The sequence below is a fragment of the Cydia pomonella genome, chromosome 9, assembly GCF_033807575.1.
Source record: "Cydia pomonella isolate Wapato2018A chromosome 9, ilCydPomo1, whole genome shotgun sequence".
NCBI classification, from domain to species: Eukaryota; Metazoa; Arthropoda; class Insecta; order Lepidoptera; family Tortricidae; genus Cydia; species Cydia pomonella.
In genome coordinates this window covers 18,312,707-18,336,490 of record NC_084711.1, presented here as the reverse complement: position 1 = coordinate 18,336,490, position 23,784 = coordinate 18,312,707, and the positions used below count along the sequence as shown (strand labels likewise).

The window sequence follows — 23,784 nt, the reverse complement described above, 5'->3', positions numbered from 1 at the left end:
GCCTCTTAAGATGATTTCACTAATGTCAAAAGTGTGCTCGCCAAAGCATGAAGTTGTTCGGAATCGTGCTCTTATTTAGTAAAGTGATACCTAGCTGCACTTTATGAATATCCACGATGGATTACCGCGCGGGTGCAGACTTAAAGAATGGTTTAGAGTGTTTCAAGACTAATTTTTCATTAGCTGCACGCTTCCACATTAGTTTACTGAATAATAAGCTACTTATCAATATTAGACTTTATCATTCATTACACAAATAAATGCCCTTACAAGGATTTGAACCCGGGACCATCGGCTTCACAGACAGGGTCACTAGTCACTACCCACTAGGCCAGACCGGTCGTCTATCTATCTATATTATACCAATTTCCAATGATAGCGTCATGCATTAGCTGTATGTTATTTAATTTTTTTTTAAATTCCATATTAATTTAAATTGAGTTTTTTTGTTTAATGCATGTTAGTTTTAAGATGTAATGTTTTGAAAAGATGTATTCCGTCGAGTTTCTTGCCGGTCCCATATTGGGATACCCTCGTACAATTTAGGAGGGATTTAAATCTTCTCGGGTCAGAGGTGTAGTGTTAGAGCCGGCGTAGCTTTATTTGACGTTCATAAGCGCATTGTAATATACCTACTTGGGAAATAAACTATCTTTACCTTTATACCCAAAATCTGAACCGAATAATCTTCAACGAATTCCCTTCAACCTTCAAAGTCTAAAACACAAAAGGCTGCAAATGACTGGCCATTATTAAATATTTTCCTTTATACCAGAAAAAGACTCTCAAAAATAAATTTGATAACCGGAGAGCCTTCAGCTGGTGTTTCTTAAGTGTCTTTTTCATCTAAATTAATTCAGCGGGAGATTTTATACAAAATGTCTGTAAGGAGGATCGCTTGATGGGAAATTAATCTCTAGGTTTGTTTCGATAGCCCATGATGTTTAATCAGAGGGTTGGAATACAACTTTGGCATAAAGCGGCCAAATGTGCTCCTAATTACGTGTACATTTTACGTTTGAGTCTGACCCTTTACATTTGTTCTGAATTGCTTTGATTACATTTGTTCGCTTTTAATTTCCTCTTGGATGTTTAACTTTCAATTCGTCGTGTATTAACGGTAAGCTCGGTTCTCCATACAAACGATAAGATAATTTATTCCATAACAATTTTACAATCATGTCGGAAATATATTTAACCTATAAGTACTAAAATGAATCAAAATTCTATAAATAACATGTATAACTTAAACTAAAATATGCAAAATAAAAAATATTAAAAATTACAGTCGTATAAATGTCATTAAAAAAATATGAACACTTTGAAAAATAAATTAGTAATTAACGTAGTTACGCTCTCATTTTAAAATGACTTGCTAGATTGCTCTGAAACTTTGTACTTACAATATGATAAGGTATATGAGTATCTATGCCTGTAATAGTACCTTCAGATACCATAATAAAAAAAAATACAGCGAATTTAAGATTTTCATATAAAACTATAATTTGCTCTATTTCATTTGCTTAAAAGTCTTTACTTACGGTGGCGTCGTTGATCGGGTCGCCACTTTCCCGATGGCTGAGATACGCGTCATACTCGTGAACGGGTGCTGTTTGTGGAGACTGGTCTGTTTAAGCTAACTTTATTGAGTATATAATTACAGTGAGACACCACATTCGGTTCTCGTATGTTTCTTTTATCCTAATGAATGTTTTAATTATACGGAATTTTGACTCTTAGAGACTCTATACATATCTAAGGATAATTTGACAAAAGTCATTTAGTTCCGACATTTAGAGATATTTACACCTCTAAATAATTTTAGATTTTTTTTTTGTATCTGTTTTTTTATTATTATTATTATTTTAGTTATTTTTTTGTAATTGTATTTTATACTTAATTGTTGATGTGCTTGTTTTTGTTTGTATGTAAATTCCATGTTGACGTGTTTTAGTGCCCTTGTGGCCTATTTGCTGAATAAATGTTGAAGTTGAAGTTCATTTGTTTTATAAAATGGAGCTATATTAACTAATTACAGAACTAGATATACCTCACGTCATTACATGTGCAAAGTTTTATTATAATACAACACGTAGTTTTAAAATAAGAACGAAACTCCGTTTGTATGGGAAGGTGAAATTCGGCCGAGCTTGCCGGGGACTCTTAAGCGCACATGATGTGTTTAGGATGTAAATCTAAATGATTAAAGATAACACGTTTAATTTGAAAACGTTTGTGAACTTATAAAGATTGGTGGTTGACGACTTGTCTGGCCTAGTGGATAGTGACCCTGCCTTTGAAGCTGATGGTACCGGCTTCAAGTCGTGGTAAGGGCATTTATTCGTGTGATGAGCACGGATATTTGTTCCTGAGTCATGGGTGTTTTCTATGTATTTAATAATAATAATTCCCATATATCGTTTTCTAAGTACCCACAATATAAGCCTTGTTGAGCTTACTGTGGAATTAAGTCGATCTGTGTAAAATTGTCTAATTTTGTTTTTAAAAATATACAGGTAACTGTAGAGGTAATTGGTTATTTACGCAGCCGATAAATTACCATACAAAGCATAGTACGAAGACGAAACTTTACAGCTATTTAACAAAGACCTTATATTTCATAATAATAATTCAGCCTATATACGTCCCACTGCTGCGCACAGGCCTCCTCTCACGCACGATTGCGGATTGAGGACTCCACATTCAGATGTATGCAAGTTTTCTCACGATATTTTCCTTCACCAAAAAGCTAATGATAAATATAAAATGATATTTTGTACATAAGTTCTAAAAAACCCAGTGGTACGAGCCAGGATTTGATTTATTTCATAGTTAAAATTTTTGTTCTTTATCTTGTGCGCGCGCTCCGTGAAATTGCTACCCACAGAGAATTTCCGACGACATACTTTGATTGGACTTGTGAAGATTGAGTTCCAATTTCTCTTTTTAAATATATCTACCAACTAAAAGAAAATCGTGCCCCTAGATTAATTCACGGCCACATAATAGGTGTCATTCACGGCGACGCGTGCCTTGACTCGTATTGTCATGACATTAAAGGTTAGATTTGACAAATCTGCACGTCATCGTGGATGACACGAACTGTATTCCCGTATATAAAAATTTTAGTTTGATTTATTTGTACTTATAAATTAATTAATCTGTACAGTCAATGACTGACGGCTAAATTCGAACTTATAGATACGTCAAGCATTTGCTAAAGATATGATATGGATTAGATATGTCAGTGTCATAAGTGATGTTTCTTCAAACAAAAACGTCGCTTTTGAAACTGACATATTCAATACGATCTTTACCAAATGCTTGACGTATCTTAAAGTTCGAATCAAGCCGATAATAACATAGTAGATATGTAGATCAGAATACCCATTTTACTAAGTGTATCAACATGCAAAACAATATCCCAGCCTATTTAAATGCTGAATTTTATATTTTTATTTACAGGCATCGACGCTGACTCTTCTTCAAATAGCTCGAACACCCCGAACCGCACAGAAAGTTCGCAACCTACTATTAACAAAGTTTACCAAATGCTTCACACAACTCCAGACTTATTCAACCAGACGATATCCAAGACAAACCCTAGCAACTTACCTAGTTTTAAAGACAGTATAAATCGTACATGTTGCCATGAAGGCGAAAGTAATAATTTTAAAGGTGCTCAATTTGTACATAATGCATTAAATAAAAGGAATAGAAAAAGAGCTGTGAGTGTGATAAATGCTGATCTAGAGACGACCACGACGGTCATGCCAAATCCACCTTTAATGACGGAGCGACGTCAAAGGAAATATGGTGAGACAGGTTCAAGCGCACCGCTTTTGAACTACATCTTCGATACATACTCCAACACGCATCACCACAAAAACGATAGGTAAGTGCTCAATCAATCAATCTCGACACTGATATATGCGAAAATTTATGACGATCTCTATAACAACGCATATTTATTTTAAATTTCTGCCAGCTTTGGCAGATCTCTGTTTGCGGATCCTTTGATTATTTAGCGAATAGTAACAGTAATTTAATTGGGATATTGCTTGAGTTTGGTGAATTTGTTTACGAATGATATTAGCTAAATTGAAATTAGAAATTGTTGGAATTGCATAAAATATCGTAATAATTTAATATTTCAATTTATATTGGTGTTCAATTTGGTTTTACAAATGAAATTCTTTCACTTTGTATTTGGGAATAAAAAGTAAAAGTGATGTTTTTCAATTATAATAAGTAAGGTAAGGAGGGGTAAGACTATCACCGGGACAAGACAAACACTTGTATAGAATCCTCATACTGTTTGTCTTGCCCCGAGGAAAATAAAGTATGTTCGTCTTACCCCGCCTTACCTTATAGCACTATTATAGGAATATGTACTTGTATGTATATTGGAACTATATTACACACCTAGGGCAATAAATAAAGTAATAAATGTCTCGGCTTCGCCTCGGCCGACAATTATTCTGCATGGTTTTGGGGTCGTAATCACGAATGTCAAAAATGTGTTAAGATGGTCATAATGAATAAATTCCCCCATGGGACTAACCACAAAATCCCGAAAATAAATCTAATGTATTTGAAGCCCCGAAGTACACGAAATGTATACTTTTATCACGTCCATATCGGTACCATGGGAAACCTTGTTCAGTATGAGCAAGTATTGACATTTTTGACATTGCAGATCACGATCCCGAAATCAACCAGTATATTATGTGATCTGAGGCTTTCTTATTTACTGCCCGAGGTTTGTACAATTTTTCTTCTCAATGGAACCGGAAAGCGGCAACTTCGTTTAGCGCAGCGGGCCGAAAGTTGACGCATTCCGACCAGAGGGCAGAAAAATATTGACGGTTTATCGCCATTACATTACACTAGCTCAACATCAAAAATAGTTTCGAAAAACCTATATTGTTTAACATTATTTTGTAATCATGCTTAGCAGACCTGGGAACGGGAATGGCATCTACACGGCCGCCGCCCCAGAAATAGAGGCCCTCGTGGGCTCCACTGCCAACCTGGATTGCAAAGTCGACGCTTTGCATGACAAAGTGGTAAATATTTTAATCTTATATAAATTTATTATAAATTACAAATATTTTAAAAATTTGTAACATCTTATATGCTTGATTTCAAAACCCTTAAAATTACTTCGAAGTTTCGTGCATTTCATAATAAATAACTAATATAGTATGTTGTCTTTTGAACAGAGGCCTTGAAGCGGCAGACCTCTAGGAACAATGACCTAGGTCCGTTAGAAAGATCACTAATAGAATTTGCGGAAACGAAGCATGCCCGTCATATTTATCGTAAAAACTGGGGTACATATATCTATGCGGCTAAAGTGGAACGAACTACGACGAAAATCAGTCCAATTCTTCGTAAAAAGGTTAGGATAGCTAAAGTAATCGAAAATTTGCGTTATTTAATTCTAGGCCAAGTCGACAATTTCCTTCGTACAAAAATCACATTTGGTAATTATCGAAGAGTAGAGCAAGATCACCAAATGTCCTATAGTGCCGTTCTCTCAACTATTATTGTGCTCAAATCAAAAGTGTATTAAAAGATAAGAATGAAACAGCCAAAAAATATTAACAATTCCATCAGGATGGGCTGGTGCAGGCAAATATGAAAAACGGGTCCGTAAAAAGCTGCCACTGAATGTGCTGTGAAAAAGCTGCCTATCACTCTTACAGAAAAAATAATAATAAAAAAACTGTCAATTATCTAAATTAAAAGTCGCTTTTTATTATAGTTATTCTAAAAACCTTAGTTTGTTCTCAATTGCATCAGTTTTTTTCATTTGAAGTTTACGGTTGTATTTCGGTAGGTACACCCCTTAAGTACCTATTAGAGGATAACTATGCTCCTTTGTTTGACATTTTCGATTTTTTAATGTATTGTAAGAATCAAAAGACATTTTATTGATGTTTTTTTCTCTCCTGACTCTTACATAAAATAATCGAAATAAGTCAAACAAAGGGGCATAGGTGATTAACGCCCGATTCGAACTTTAAGATATATCGAATATTCGGTCTAGATATGATATGCATCGGATATGTCAGTGTCAAAAGTGATGTTTTTGTTTGAAGAACAAAACTGACATATCCTATCTAGACCTAATATTTGACGTATCTTAAATTTCTCTAGTCGTAGTCGCTTTCCTCTACAAAGCAGGCAAAACGCTGAGATCGACTACGAGCGTAGCGCTACGAAAACGTCGGCAAGGGAAAACCAGATTTCATCCAAACTTTTAAATGCTCCTAACTCTTATATTAATTAATAATTTGAAAAAAATAAACAAACGTAGCGTAGGGCATAGCTGTGGATGATATACAACTAATTCTGTTCAAATATTTTCAATAATGTAAATATCCAGAGAGGATAATGGGGACTACTTTTGTATGAAAAGGTGATTTCGCGCGGGCCCTCCATTTTCGTCTTAAGTCTTTTTTCAGGGAGGAAAATGAGGATTCCGTTTGTACTGTATCGTGCACTATCGTTGTAATTCCGTATTTGAACCTATTCTTGTAAACGTCGCCTACAGAGCGACATCTGCCTTTGATCGATGGAACAAAAGAAGACTATCACTGCTATAGTCTGGCAAACACAGCTTGTCAGTCAGGATGAACCACGAAAATGATACCACGAAAACGAGATAGACTACCCATCCCTACTTAATTAACATAATCAGAAAAAGACAGGTAGTCTATCTCGCCACGAGATACTGAGGCGCCAATCATATGCTAGGCCGACTGGGCCAAATCATACATCACTTGAGTCAGCAATCGGGTACTGTTGTTTAGCGGTGTATGAAATTATCCAGCATAATGATGTGACCGCACTAACGTTAACTTATTTCCTAGGTGTCCTGGGTACGCAGAAAAAACGATCAAGAACCTATGGAACTACTAACCACGGGTACACAACAATACACAGCTGACGACAGGTAATAAAAGATTCCGGTATTTATTTTTGTATTTATTAAACTAATGTTATTTTATAGTACCTAAATATTTAGTACTTTGCGATCCTCTGAGACCGTCTAGACAGGAAAATTGTGTTATTTCTGTTTTTAAAATCATCCAAAGAACCTTAACTGAAACGAGCTCTAATCCTACAAATAATTTCTGTGAACATTTATAGGTCAATCTTTGATCCTTTTTTCCTTGGAGACGCCTTGTCTACAATATTCTGTACAAAACAGTTCAAATGTATGGCAATTTGAAGATAACGTACAGTTTTTGACTGCTAAGGCATCGAAGCCACAATTGAAAATTATGTATAATTTTTTTTTTTTTTGTCTTTCAAAAATAGAAAAGAAAATGGTACTATTCGATTGCTTACATTTTATTGAAAAATAAATTGTATAACAACTATACACATAAACGCAATATTTCAGGGTCAAAATGGCAATTTCCTTCATCTTCCATACATTTAGGACAGACTTATCATTTTGTTAGAGACGTTTCAATCGTCGACTGGGAGCGTCAGACTTTAACTCTCATTTCTGACCTTTGTGTTGCTTAAATGCCATGAGTCCTATATAGACATTTGATCCTCAGGAAAATCAAGATCGTTTGACATTATTTACAAAAAACAGTCAAGTAGCCAATTATGATGTTTTTTTATTGCTTTATGTTCTGGTCACCCATTTTAAACAAAAAAATCCGATGCGGAAATTACGAAAGTTTGTGCAGTAATACTGTCAGTTCGACTGCAACGAACGAATTGATTACGAAATGCATCGCGATATCTTCAAACTTTTTCATAGCATATGTATTAGAACAGTCTACAATTGGTTACGCGACGCGTGATGTGCGAGGAGGGGTCGCCATATAAGGATGGCGGCCGGCGGATAGTAAGCAAACAACAATTCTCGAATACATATGTTTCATTACTGACTAATAATGGGTTACATAGGCTTTTATATACTACATACACAACACATACTACAGACAGACATCCTTCTTGATTTTTGTAGGGCTTGGCCCATTTGTATGAGGATGTCCTATAATATTTATTTATTTATTAAAGACAGGAAATTAGGTCCTAATCCTTATAGACTCTAACCTACAACAATTTACAAGTAGTGTTTTTTGCAGGTACTCAGCCCGTTTCATCCCTCCAGACATCTGGAGGCTACAGGTGAAAGAAGTCCGGCCGACTGACGCAGCCTTTTATGACTGTCAGCTGTCGGCGCACCCTCCACGAACCGCACGTGTCACTCTGCGGGTACCGGGTGAGTATAATTATTGCATGACTTATTGAGTTGAGTCTACACGATGTAACACGAGGAACGCATCAAATTTTTTAACCTCGCACTTCTAAGGCCAAAAGACGAAAAAAAAAAAGATTTTAGGTAAATTTCGCAAAACGAAAAAAAAATTTTTTTTTTTTTCAATTTTTTGTCTGTATGTAATGTGCATAAAAAGTAGATGTTATGGTAAAACTGGCACTTAAAATGAACAGTTACTTTTTTTTCCAAAAACCTACTTTTTTCAAAACTGTGTTACTTGTCACTTTTTGACATCTATCAATAAGGATATTTAGACTACGTCCCATAATGGCATCATCACCATCAAAAAGGCGTTTTGCACTAAGTAACAATAAGATTTTTTTTATTGGTATTAACTCTGAAACTAGACGAAATTAAAAAAAAAGTTTATATCGTGTCGTTACACTGTTAAAATCTTTCGGGTTCCTCATGTTACACCGTGTATATGTCGGGCTAATTCGAACGGAGGTACACTGACATTAGAATGATATTTGAATCATGTACAGATAAGTACTATCGAAATGCACGATTACTAAATTAAATATCCTGCTTCAAATATCATCCTGATGTCAGTGTACATAGGCTACGGAGACTGCATACCATCAGGCAGGCCGTATGCTTGTTATATGCTAGTATACATATAAAAAAATGTGTACCTACGTGCCAATTGGCCTGTGTGAAGGTTCGGTCTAGTGCAGCCTGTTACGATTCGTAGTTGTCGGCTCATCCATCTCCACGAGTCAACGTCAGGGTGCCGATGCCGGGTAGTAAAATAACAATACTGCCAATAATCTGTACGCTACAGGCTCGACAAACTGACGCTGATGTCTACAGCTGCGAACTGTAAGCGCGTCCGTTTTGTTTACCCAGAGTAACCCGTGGGTGTATCATTTCTAGACATTAGAGGCAGGTACCTGTAGCCGCCGTGCAGGTCAGGATCTCGACGACTCAAATAAAACTTGGATTTATAATGAAGTGCTAGGTATAATCTTCCAAAAGGTACTTAAATGTAGAAAGTGGGTATTGATAGTATGGAGGATGATGAAAGAGTGAATTTGCAATATTTGATCAGTACAAAAAGTGGTTTAAATTTAGATGCTTCTAATACAGAACCGCGCGAAGATACAGAAGCCGCGATACAGAATATGTGGAGGGCTCCTATTGGTGCTTTTGAAAAGCCTCCGAATACTAGCCGAGCTCGACGGCTGCGTTCAGCTACTGCATTGGGAATATTTTAATATAATAATGAGTTGCATTCGCAACAGTACCTACATACATAGGTCGTTTAATGTATTTAATACCCCAGCGCACTGTTTTTTTTCCTAAGGGATTTACTAATGAATTTACCGATTTTACTTCATTTTATTTACAGAGCACTTAGAAATGCTTTCTTAACTTAATTTGAATATAAATAGATCTTTTAAATCTTAACCAGTAATTTATTTCTGTTTTCTGAACCTTACGGAAAAATAAAGCCTCAGACAATGCATAAGTACCAACGCTACCTATTCCTGGATCCTGCTCAGATACAAATTTCCCTCCGGATTCCGATATTACCGGATAAACGTAGTCTATCGCCGTCCCGGGCATCTTAGCAGCAAACAATTTTAAAATTTGTTTTTAACTTTAAAGTTACTTGATTAAATTTGTTCCTGTAACGTAAGGTAATTTGTCAATTATTGGCCACTTGCCATCTTATGTTATCACCTATGTCATTGGATCAAAGTCAAATGGCGTTCAAAAAGTTTTTCATGTATCGAAAGATGGCAGTAAATTTACGCGGCTACAAAGTTTTCTTTGACAATATACCTCTGTTTTATGATAGAGGAGGCAATTGAGCAGACGGATCACCTGATGGTAAGCGATCACCGCCGCCCATGGGCACCTGCAACATCAGAGGGGTTGTAAGTGCGTTGCCGACCTTTAAGAAGGAAATCAAATCTAAATTAACGTTATCAAAAAAAAACATTCAAAATCATCATATAAAAGACAATTCTACCAGAAAACAAAAGGAAACAACTCAGAGTTTGCATCAGATTATTTTGCCCCACGTGTGGATAAAATGAAACTATCTCATCAGTTTTTTTTAACATTAAAGAGAGCCTTTATCAGCTGGTGCGGTGAAAAGTTCTTTTGCGCCATAGAATCGGGGTTCTTTCATGACCCAATGCAACAGAACAGCAACAAAATCAGCTAAAGTAATTTATTGACAAGCAGATACGTCTGCGAGCGATACTCAAAATTTTAAATTAAAGAAAAAAAATTGCACGAAATGAAATGGAATGGAAGCGTAACGTTTTCCATTTTTTCCTTTCATATAAAATTTGGAGAATTAGCTAAACGATTGAAATGTTCAAAATGATATAAGCATAACTATTTGTTCTAAGAATATATTACATATATTCACCACTTAGATGGTTGGCAGTCCTCAACTGTGCGTTTTTCCAGGAACTTTCTGCCTCGCACAGCTAAACTGTGGAATGAACTGTCGCCTGCGGTATTTCCGGACCGATACGACCTTTAAACCTTCAAGAAAAGAGCGTATTCCCATCTTAAAGGCCGGCAACGCACTTACAACCCCTCTGGTGTTGCAGGTGTCCATGGGCGGTGGTAATCGCTTACCATCAGGTAATCCGTCTGCTCGTTTGCCTCCTCTAACATAAAACCATAGACCATAAGGAGTTCTTTAAATTAGGAACTTAGTAAAGTTATAAGATACAACCTACACTATGTAGTTAAATACATACCTACAATCTATATATACTGTGTAAAATGGGACATGCAATTTATATTATCAATAAATATTATGATTATGATTAAGAGGCTGTGCATCTCGTTTTGAACACTTGACCCGCATAGCCACTTATGCTGCTGTACACTCAAATTTACCTCAGGATAAAACTAATTAGATTAACAATCCTTAGCACACGGCTTGATCTATGATAGTCAATGCTGCTAAATCAAGCATATTGCTCCAATTAATTCTGAGAACATATTGCACCTATAATGTCAATCGATCCTGCCAACTAAGGAGGCGCGGCATCGAATATCACACGGTTATTAAATTCCGTAAATCAATCGTAAGTCAGTCCCAACAAACATAACAGGTATTGGTAAACTCATTCGCTTATTTACCGTATTTTTGCGCAACGGATTCTGAATTTACCGGGTTTTTAATGCCTGTTACGACTATAGGGTAAAATAAGGACGCTTAAATAGTATTTTAATAATGTAAACAACATGGTTGGAATACTCATAGTCAACATAAAATATGAAAACTTTAGCAGTAAAAATGAAAACCGTCTCATTTTAATTTGCTTTACAAGAGGGCAGTTGTTGTTTAAGCTCTCGTACAGCTAACATAAGAAAACAACTCAAAATTTGCATCAAAACTTATGCACACGTGTGGATAAAATGTAATAATTGTGACATCCTTTATGAACAATCAAGAGGGCCTTTACGAGCTGGTGAAAATATCAAACAAAATAAAACCGAAAAATTCAAAATTAATTTTATTAAATATATATATTTATACTACGTCGGTGGCAAAGAAGCATACGGCCCGCCTGATGGTAAGCAGTCTCCGTAGACTATGTACGCCTGCAACTCCAGAGGGGTTACATGCGCGTTGCCGACCCTAAACCCCCCCCCCCCCCCCCCTGAGTAATATATTTTAATTCATATCACCTGATAGTCAGCAGTTTGTAAATTCAAAGGTACCTCGCTTTTAAAAAGTCTAACATTAATATTTTTAATAAATCCACAGAAGTGTCGGTGCGCATAGTGGATGGTGCAGGAGCGAAGGTCTCCGAGCAAGTTTGCGAACTAGGCAGCACTGTGGCGCTGCGGTGTGAAGTGCGGGGACTTAAGATGGAAGGAGGACCCTCCCTGCTATGGTTCCGGAGAGACACCCTGCTTAATGACGATACCACGAGGGGAGGAATTAGGTGAAGTTATTTAAGTGGTTGTTTCACACAACGTTGTCGCGTTTCGGTTTGGTTCGGAAAGTGGGATACCCAGCATGAATGATAATACAACGAGGAGCAGAACAGAACCTGGTAGGTTTGAGCAAGTGCAACAAGGCGGCACTGTGGCACTGCTGTGAGCTCCAGGGACTGAAAATGGAAGGAAGACCAACTCTACTATGTTCAGAGGGGACATTCTATGGAAGACAGCACGAAAGAGGAATCAAACAGGTTGAAGCAAGTGTGCGAAGTGGACTGTACTGTGGCGCTGCGTCTAAAGTGCGGGGTGAAATTATGGGAAGGGGGGGGGGGACAGACACCCCGCTGAATGATGACATCGCGAGGGGAGGAAGCAGGTGAAGTGATGTAGCGTTTCGGTTTGGTTCGGGAATCAGGTAGGTTTGAGCAACTGTGCAAACTGGGCAGTACCTACTGTGGCATTGCGCAAGGCGAAGTAGTTGAAGATTAAGGGAGGACCCTGTCTGCTTTGTTCATAATTATGAAATACTGTCATGTCCTGTCAACGGCTACGTCCAAATTGAGTTCGGTTTATTTTACACACAGGAATCCCCCTGTGATATCATTGATTGAAAATTTTATTTTTACATCCTTACGGAATTACTTCTAACAGACCATGGCTAGACTTTTTATTTGTAATAAAATAAAATTAATTATATTTTGACATTTATTTTTCTTTAACACAGTGTTCGCACCGAATTCGGACTGAACGGCGCGAACTCCGTGCTGCGTGTGGCGCGCGTGCGCGGCGACGATGCGGGCCGCTATACGTGTAGCGTTGCGCGCGCGCCGCCCCCCGCACCCCCGCCCGCGCAGGTCATTCTGCACGTCATCAAAGGTACATTATACCTAATAGAAGTGTTTTGATTCAAAATAAATGTGCCTAATAAAATAAAACATCGTCAATTTGTAATCGATGTTGCCTTAACGCCATTGAAAAGTAAAAGTTGTCTTCATACAATGGCAAAGGTAACTGTAAAATATTCTCAACTGGTTTATAAAACATGTTAAGTTTGCTAGGCACGAAGTAGATTATTTTCTCTATCTTATCGCATGGAATCGTACAGTTAGCTTTCATCGATCTTCCTCATTATCTTTGCCTTTTTGTCATCTTGATTGGGACCAAACGCTGCCAAATGAAATACTTTTTCAAAAATAAACATATGCATTGTATACATTTTTATATAATACTGTAGTAGGTACAGGTACCGCGTACTTCCATATTAAATACTAATTTATGTAGGCACGAACATTCATTAAACTAAAACAGCATAATTCTAATTCCTGCTAAAATAGTACTTACTAATGTATGTAATTACAATCAATATAAATTTTCCAATTTCAAATTTAGGACCTAATTTTACTTACGTAAGCATTTATCAATGTTAATTTATTAGTAATGTCTACGTATAGAATTTAGATTAGGTATACTTACATTTAATCTCTCACGAGATAAATTTCCTAATGGGATCTAGATCTAATATAGCTAATTAAATGAAAGACAAACTCTAATTATATTAAGATAATCTCTAATAGTAATAAGATAAAATGGTAGGTAAAAGATCGCTTCTCCATGGACAAATGCAGTCCCTTCATTCCTCCCTCCATAACGCTATGGACTTTTTTACACAATTTATTTACATAATGGCTAAATAGATTTCTCCTCATACTTATAATAATATTTATAAAAATTATCAGTGAACTTCGGAGATACCGAGGGTTTTGCCTGTGCAATTGCGGAGGAAATTATAATGACGAATAACTACCGGAGATATAGGTATCCTCCTGAAGAACGGCACGGTTGACATTTTGTCGGGCATGCCGCCGTCCCGGAGAGTCACTCAGGCATATCATTTCTGGTTGTTCTCATGTATGTATGTATTGTATGTCACTTTATTGCACAAAAACAGGTTAACATAAAACATAGAGATGTCTTCGCGGTCCACAAGGCCGTACAAGAGAGCAAGTTACTGGTGAATAATTCTGGCTACGAGATTATGTCTGTGCAAGTACTTGCCGTTAGTAAGATGCTCTCATCTTACTAACACAGTACAGTACCCCTAGTGTAAATAAATTCGATTTCGAAACGTGACGTACGCGTTTGCGTTTAGTCTCATTTTGTATTGAATTTAGAAAGAGCGCGCCAAGCGGGACGTTTTGGAAACTCAAAATCCTATACAAAATGAGACTTAACGCAAACGCGTTCGTCACGTTATGATGTCGATCAAATTTACACTAGGGGTACAGTACTTGCACAGTAAGTGTCGTACTACATGTACTCACCTGCGCCTCTTCTCGAAAATTGTCGTGCCACGCTCTGTTGGGATCGATCTATCATCACTGACAGGACTATTGTAGCCAATAAGCCTGACGTAGTGCTGATAGACCGATCGCAGCGCCGGCCGTGCTCGTCGACGTCACCGTCCTTCATGATGAGAATCTCGTGAAAGCCGAGAAGGACAAGTTCACCAAGTACCTAGATTTAGCTCACGAGATAACCGCTATGTGGGATGTTGCCTTGACGATCATTGTTCCGATAGTCGTGTCAGCGAACGATCTCATAATGAAGAGTCTCGACCAACACCTAGAGAGACTCTCGCTAGGTGGCTGGATCTGACCCTTGGGACAGATGCAAAAGACAGTAATCTTGTACGTATATACACGGTGACATCGTCGGTTTCTCTCGCTGCGGCCCTGACCACCGGCAGCTTGGGCCCTGGCCCGCTGCTGGCGGCACCCTATGTTAGTTTCTTTTATAATGTGTATATATTATTGTGTCTTTATATTTTATATTTAACTTTAGAAGATAAATAAATAAAGAAAAAAAACATCAAACGAAGAAACGAATAATATATATACAATTACATAAAAACATTTGCTAAAATGATAATATTTAGAGTCTCGTGGCTTCGTCCCCTTTCCTCTCAAACTGACTCATGAAATTAGTAATCCAAGGCCGGTATTACGAATGAATCTTTTTCTCGCCCCATAATATTTGTCTGCCCGTTCACGTATTTTTAAGCAACTTTAAGTCATTTCATAAATTCGATCCGTAACGACGTTCTAAGGGCGTGAGGAGAATTTTGAATTTTAAAATGTGTATTCACAATGATTTCTGGACACAGGCGAGTCGGACTCTGAGGCAAGCTAGTAGAGTTAATGTGAATGATTACACACACAGCTACATAGGAGTACTAATCTCAAAAACATTATTGAATTAATGAATGAGTCCAAGCAACGTAAGCGCACGTTATTTTTTAACTTACAAAAAAAAACCTTGAAGAAACTTTTCTATCCATCTTAGCTCTTCAACTTGCTATCGGTATAAAAAAAGAACACTTATTTCAAAATCTCGCTGCCAATACAGTTGAGTTCATAAATATGTATACGTTTTTCCACCTTATTGCTATGGATTAAGGTGAAGAAATATACATATGTATGAACTCGACTGTACATGATTTTTTTTTGCGTGACTTCAACTGTAGTGTCATATTCTAACTTCAAAAATTACAACTTGAATTTAAATTAATCGCAATGCACCGCGCTCATACAGTGACACACGCAATACGTACAGTCAAGGAAATTAAGTCTTTAGCAGTTTATGGTTCACTCACCGCAGCCAAATAACACTAGACCCTACTCATAGTATTGTGTTCCAGTCGGTGAGTAAGGTTACCAGAGCTCAACGAGGGGGGGAGGGGGTTAGGGTCGGCAACGCGTATTTAACTCCTGTGGAGTTGCAGGCGTACAAAGGCTACGGAGACTGCTAACCATCAGGCGGGCCGTATGCTTGTTTGCCACCGACATAGTATTAAAAAAAAACTTTACATATGACAGTTCTTTGCATAAGTACGTACAACCAAATTTACATGAACCGCTTGCTTAAAAATCAATTTCCTCAACCGTATCATTATTTGTTTATGTATTTATGCGCCTCCTGTGTAAATGTGAAATCGAGATCCATAACCATTCGCGTACTGACTTTTTGACTGACTTTAAATTAAAAAGAGTATGTTCTGAATTATGTTAGATGCCTTTATAATTTTTTTAACGCTCGTTACCTGTAAAACTCCAAAGGAACCTTTTTACGCTTTCGGTTGCACTTTTGGCCTTTTTTGTCTTATTGTTTATTGGCTTTTTGGCCTTTTTTGTCTAATTGTTTACTGGCCTTTTTTGTCAAAATCTTGTTATGCTTGTCCTTTGTTGTCGTGTTGTGGTGAGATATCCGTAAACTGGTATTTCTCAAAGGTTTTTATTGGTCTGAAGGGCTGTCTCACTGATCTCAAGGCCTCCTCCCCGCTTTTCTGCTATTTGGTCCTGTCTAATTCTCACTCCTGCCACTTTTCACGACATGTGTGTAGGTCATCCCATCATCTTCGGCCTCCGTTTCCTCTGCCCCAATATCCATTCTAGTTTGGCCCAACGTTTCGAGTGCGTTCGGCAGACATGCCCTGTCTAGTTCCACAATTTCACGACACACTAAAACACGTCTCACTTTTTGGAGAGATAACATACGATATGACACGACAAACGTCAACCGACGAGAATGACAGCTTGCTTCGGTCAAGCGCAAGCAGACATCCCAGCTGGACCATAGAGAAAAACAACGATAAATTTCCGTATCACATTAATACTGATTCGCATGAGCGTTCTTCTCACTCGCATTTCGTAGGCGATTGGAATAGGTTGCCCAGGTCATTTGCCTACAGAAGCCCCTTGATTGGACTTTACTACACAAGCACTGTGTTCTTGAATACAAACGTTATTTTTAAAATATCGTCAGGGAAGAATCAGAATTAAAACAATAAAAAATCTCTTTATATAAATTCTCTGTATAAAAATCTGAATATAAATTAGTTTGTTAATTCTATCTAGTTCAAATTCACACTGTATCGGGCTGATCATGATAGCGAATTTTTTGGTATATGGAGATTTTGTTCCTTGCCTCACCTTCCATACAGTCGATGTTAGAGCGGCGAACAGCGCGGTCGTACCGCATGTACGGTGATCAGGAGAACTGTCCGAACACATTGATACCGGTTGTGGGTAAGGCCGAGCCAATTAAATCGTGTTTCTAGAGGGCTTTTGAGATTTGGCGACCGTACTATTTGTGTTAACGAACCGTTGGAAATACATTATAGGGACCGTGCGCGTTGGAGGGTCTGCCATCTTGTGGCCTGAATCGGAACCATAAACATGTACATTTACACGTCACGTGTTTTCTTGTGCATAGTAGGTTCTGCCATCTTGTGGGCTACATCGGAACAAAAAACATCACATTTACGCCTCGCGCCAAAAATCTGACGGCTCCTGTGCTGCCTCCTACAGTTCATGCACGCTCCCTATATCGTATGATTTACTGAGTTAAATACAGTACTTTACAGATATGATCTGTCAGTTATCAACGGTACATTTCTGATTGAAAATATGTCACTGTTGACAGCTGATAGATCATATTAATAACCATTTCATATAGGTTAACATGATTATAAAGTTCGAAAGGCCCTTTTAGTTGTTCTAAAAGGATGTTTTAATACAAACCTTCTTGGAAATACTTAATTTAAACGATTAATTTTTAATTCTCACCGTAAAAAGTTGCCGAGTTGATCTTTTAACTTTCCTGTCGATGCTCCTCTTTGCCGAAAATAAATTTCATAAAAGAGTTTACTTTGAACATAATATCCGGAAAAAAAGAGTCAATGTCCTTGACCACCGTATTAAAAACTCGCCTGAACCATTGCCCATTTAATAAGTTAGAAACTTTTGAAGCATATATATATTTTTAATGATATAACGCCGAGTTTCTTGACGGTCCCATATTGGGATACCCTCCTACAATTAGAAGGGAATTAAATCTTCTCGGGTCAGAGGTGTAGGGTTAGAGCCAGCGTAGCTTTATTTGACATTCATAAGCGCATTGTTATATTATGTCTACTTGAAAAATAAACTATATGTATCTTTATCTAACCGTAATTAAAAGTACTAAAACTGTCGACAAAAATAAAATGACACCATCTCGTGCATCAAGATCGATACCTTACGACGATGATCCAGTAAATACAACCATCGCTTGTGTATTACACATCGATCACAGGAAACTGCAACCAAATTCCTTATACATAGACAAATGAGAATGTCATCCATTCGTGTTTACAATCACATTAGGGCGTCTGCTAGCTGGCGCGGTAGCACAAAGAGTAGCAAATTAACGAAAAATAGCAACGCTAACTGGCGCGGACGCATGCGGCGGATTTTACCTACCATGGCACCCGCGTGCGTTCGCCCGCTCCGCCACCCGCACCGCGCCACCTAGCGGACACGGAGAAAAAAGGGGACGGCCGCTTCCCCCTACAAACGTAGTCCCCATTTTCCTCTCTGGATATGGACATTATGGAAAATATTACAACATAATTTGATGTACGTTAACCACAGCTGTGCCCTTACATTCATATTTTTTTGTTTCTTTTTATTCTTGTAAAAATTAGGAGCGAAAAACAGATTTCATACAAATTGTTAAATGCTCTTTACTCTTATAATAATTAATAATGCGAAAAAATCAAACATAGCTGTGGTTAATATAAAAGAAATTGTGTCATAATATTTTCAATAATATTAATACCCAGAAAGGAAAATGAGGACTAAGTATGTATGAAAAGGCAATTTCGCGCGGATCCTCCACTTTCGTCTTAAACAGGCTCTCAACGACCGTATATGCTTCAAGGCAGATTCTGTTTTCACAATTTGATATGGTTTTCATCGCATTTTGATAGTTTGCTCGTGTCATCATGGCATCTTAAGCGCACCAATAAGTGCCAACAAAATGCCCTATGAGACAACACCTGGGGGCCTAGCCAAGTGACAATTGTTCGTAGTAAAACGAAACTAAACGGTATTTGTACACTAATATGGAAGAGTGGTAAAGATACCATAGCGTTTAAACGGCTATAGATCGTGTCATTCACGACGACGCGTGCATTGACTCGTATTGTCATGTCATTAAAGGTTAGATTTGACAAATCTGCGCGTCATCGTGGATGACACGAACTATAACGCGGATTGGTGCTCACGGTCAAGGTCGTAACAATATAAGATGTAAACCATATTAAATTATTAGAACAGGCCTTCTCTGTTCCAAGGTTGGCAATTACCGTCTATATCCGTGGGTAAAAAGCGAAACAAAAACCTTTTTTACTAATACGTGCATATTAAGTTTTATGTACGTATAAAAGCGGTAAAATTCACGCATCTTCAAGGGCGGTAAGCGAGAACTCGTAACGTCTGATTTCTTATGAAATTGCTGTATATATCATTTTTTATACGAAATTGCTTCGGTACAAGCACGTTGACAGGGTGTCAGCACACAAATGATTACAGTAAGTCATATTTTATTAGAATATAAAAGTGTGTGGGTAATTTAATACGCGAAGCATGTCTGGGCATACTTTGAACTTCAGCGACGGAATATAACTATACAGTGTATAAATTCAATAGGGACCGTGCGCGTTGGAGGGTCTGCCATCTTGTGGCCTGAATCGGAAACATAAACATGTACATTGATACTTCACGCCACGCCAAAGCAAATGCTGCGATCTACCTTTCTAGTACGTTTTCTTGTACATAGTAGGTTCTGCCATCTTGTGGGCTACATTGGGAGTATAAATTTCACATTTACACCTCACGCCAAAAATCTGACGTCTCCTGTCTCCTGTGCTGCCCCCAACAGTTTATGCACGCTCCCTTTATGGGCAACTTTTGCTTAAAAATACAATGAAAATATTAACTATACAAAATAATTCGGCCCACAAATGCACCATCCCAGTAACCCTGGGTTAACCGGTTAAACCGTTAACCTAGTGTTAAAGTTGTACTGGTAACCATGGTAACTCCAGGTTTAACCAGTTAACCCCGGGTTAGTGGGATGGTGCAAGTGGCCCTTATTGTCAATACATTTCGACATATTAATGTACACTCAGGGACATTGAGGATGGATCTCTTTGTGTAGCAATTACTACACAAACAGGGCCATTTTCATTGTCCGTAATTGTATAGTTATTTGAATTTGTTACTACGTTATTTCTACCTAAATTTATTTTTTTAACTTTGTGGTTAATGAACCTCCAGGTCTATTTATACCACTCTCTGTTTATGTACATATGTAACATGTATATTACTTGTGTTCTAAATATGTGTATAGGTAAATAAAAAACTGATATAATCTGCAATAATTCATTAATTCTTTCTTCCAATAGATACACAATTCATTAGTATTATTAGGGTTTTTTTTACGTCAAAACACATTAAAAGGCATAATACGAAATTAGCTAACATTATGATAATAATTGTAAAAATAATTTAGTAAAACATTTGATTATATTCGATTTTTAATTATTATAAGTTCCTAACCCTCCGAAGGTCTGGAATAACATCCCTCCCCCCTTGAGAAACCTGCAAAGTATTCATAGTTTTAAGTCAAAGTTGAAACAGTATTTACTTAATCACCAACTTAACCAGGAAGCCTACAGACTTGATACTAGCTGCCTGTAGTTTGTACGCTTTTACTTACGCTTACCACAAGTTTTTTGTTCCTTCTGCAGAGCAATAGTTCACCACTCCTGTTATGCCATACATGTTTGAGTATTATTATGTTAGTATTCGTCTTCCTCTGATGCTGTTTTCATAATATAAAAATCTTGTAAATTGATAAAATGGACGCTCGATGTTGGTCTGGTCTGTCATTGCCTTTTAGTTCGTGTAGCTACCGTTGGCGCTTGTTGCGTATGCAGCTGTAATGTTCAGCCAAGGTATGGTTGGACCGGACCGATACAGTGTTATGTTTACGATGCTTGATATAAAAATAATCTTTACTTAATTTAGTCGTTATCTTTTATCTTTTATCTATTTTTCAATTTGTTCACTCTATATTATTTTGTCTTTTTCCTTCTTGTCTGTTACCTTTCGTGATTTTTCTCACTTGATGGTCTCATCGGAAGATCAGCGCTGGAAGCCACCAGCAACATGCTGAGATGAGGCCATTTCGTGGCACTTTATACTTCCTTTGTTTTTGTTATATCATGTAATTTAATGTGTCTTGTTTGTGTCTACGAATAAAAAAATATTCTATTCTATTCTATTCTATTCTAACATTTAAATTTTTGTATGATATCTCTTTTACGCTCCTAATTTTTACACATATAATAAAAATCAAAAAAGGGGCGTATATATGGTTAATATACATCAAAATATGTAAAATATATTTTTCATAATGTCAATATTTAGAGAGGAAAATGGGGACTACGTTTGTATGGAGAAGCGTCTGTAGCCTATCCTCTTAACAAGCGTTTATAAATAATGCCATTTATATTTATAGTAGATAAAAATAAATTTAAAAGTGGTAAAATTACTGTCTTGGGTGAGACTTGAACTCACGGCCTCTGGATCGATACTCCAGCGCTCTGCCATCTGAGCCACCAAGACCTCATCCATAAGCAGCAAATTTTCCACCATATGGGTCTAGGGGAGCAGCATCCACCTTAACGTTACACTTCTTAGACGGCTACCGGAGTTCCAAGTCATATTGGAAATTCACCAGTAACGATGTGCTACCCATACTAAATAAAAGACAGTAATTTTTCCACTTTTAAATTTATTCTAAGCTTAATAGCATCGTTCGCAGACGTTTCTGGTTGTTAAAAATTAATTTAGATAAAGATAGTTTATTTTTCAAGTAGGAATATTAAGTACAGTCGAGGAAATTGATTATTTAGCAGTTAACGTGTCACGTTACAATGGACAGCTCTTACCATAAGTATGTACAGCCAAATTTACTTGAACCGCAAGTTGCTAAAGAATCAATTTCCGCGACCGTACAATGCGCTTATGAACGTCAAATAAAGCTACGCCGGCTCTAACCCTACACCTCTGACCCGAGATTTCAATCCCTCCTAAATTGTAGGAGGGTATCCCAATATGGGACCGGCAAGAAACTCGGCTTTTAAATTTAAAACTAAGGTAAAAATGTCTTGTTCCAGGTGAAAGTCTAGCAGAGCTACACCAGGGCGGCAGAGCAAAGAGATCATTCGCGTGTGCTACTCTCGTGGCATGGGCGCTTATCTTACTTGTCTAGTTGTAATTTATTTACTAATAAAATGTTCAATTATATGTTTTCGTTTTTTTTTTAGTTTCCAAATTTATATTTAGATGAGAGAAGTCCGACGAAACTAATGAAACGTTTGGAGAAGACGAAACGAAACGCCACCTGTCTCTTGATGATTGAAGAGTGATCTTCCATATTAATGCGACTCGTTCGAGAGACAGATCGCGTTTCATTCCATTTTCTGCAGACGATTATCATCTTGGATAAACCCTCAAAAATCATCTTTTAAGTGGGGTTCTGTGAAAATACGAATTCTGCACATTCGAAGTCGCGGACAGAGTAAAAATTTCAGCTAGTTACAACTATTCGTAATTCAATATTTTACTAGTTTACAATATTAGTTATCTAAATACCTATACAATACACGTCACATCAAACGCCTTTGTATTGTAAAGTGTAAATGGTTCATCCACATTGTCCACCGACGTAGTACCCAACACAGTTTTCCAGCTCGGAGGCACTGACCAACCACAATCACGGTTAAAATTCGGATGACGACTAATTTGGATAGCCTCTCAGTACTTTTCGCTAAATCACATTTTTTTCTTTCGCTAGCGCGGTGACCTTATTGAAACGTATATAGTGAGTCGAATTCGAATCCAATACGTGTTCTGTCACCGCAAATCAGGCGTCTCCAGTTGTCCTCCAATATAGACGTATGAATTCAAGTTCACGACTACACTGAACTTCCTCATACTATACAACTTATATTCACCAATATAAATATTCTAGAAATAATCTAAAACTGAAATTCGGAATTTCATACGAGAACGACTACGGGTATAATGGATTTCCATATTTATGAGACGACGGCGGACTAAATGTTAGTCGATAGTCGGCCAGCCCATGAATATTGAAGTCTATTCACAACTAATTTCGGTACCTACATTATTATGGAAATTACAATTTAATAATATTATATTCGTAGGTACAACAACGACGGTCTTCGGCTTCTCTTAATCGCATTTATACATAGTGAACAACTTTCACTTTGAGATTAACCCTAAAATAACAAAAATGCTGTATTATAACGTGATACCTATTCAAAATGAGAAAGAATTAGATAATGACAGCAGTTGGAAAAATATATCCCGACAAAAACATTTACATGTTAAATGTTAGCAAGACGAAACCTATACATATAATGCAATATCAAAAAGATATCTGTACCCCTAGTGTAATTTTAGTCGATAGCGAAACGTGACGTACGCGTTTGCGTTAAGTCTCATTTTGTATGGGTTTTTGAACAGCGCGCCAAGCGGGACGTTTTGGAAAGTCAAAAATCTCATACAAAATGACACTTAACGCAAACGCGTACGTCACGTTTCGCTGTCGAAAATATTTACACTAGGGGT

The 23,784-nt window shown here is 37.3% G+C and overlaps 1 protein-coding gene across 3 annotated transcripts in view; it reads left to right on the top strand.

The window, feature by feature from the left end:
• LOC133521594 (cell adhesion molecule DSCAM-like) overlaps positions 1–22,434 on the top strand; it is a 114,291-nt gene extending 91,857 nt beyond the window's left edge. For 2 of the 3 annotated variants that reach the window (XM_061856631.1, XM_061856632.1), the window contains exons 3-9: positions 3,466–3,895; positions 4,958–5,069; positions 6,882–6,964; positions 8,121–8,257; positions 12,060–12,240; positions 12,963–13,114; positions 22,305–22,434. In XM_061856631.1, coding sequence (XP_061712615.1) covers positions 3,466–3,895; positions 4,958–5,069; positions 6,882–6,964; positions 8,121–8,257; positions 12,060–12,240; positions 12,963–13,114; positions 22,305–22,399 — 1,190 coding nt within the window. In that variant the 3' untranslated portion in view covers positions 22,400–22,434. The remainder of the gene's footprint in view (positions 1–3,465; positions 3,896–4,957; positions 5,070–6,881; positions 6,965–8,120; positions 8,258–12,059; positions 12,241–12,962; positions 13,115–22,304) is intronic. The other variant, XM_061856634.1, reaches the window with a different exon arrangement.
• Positions 22,435–23,784: the final 1,350 nt, after the last annotated feature.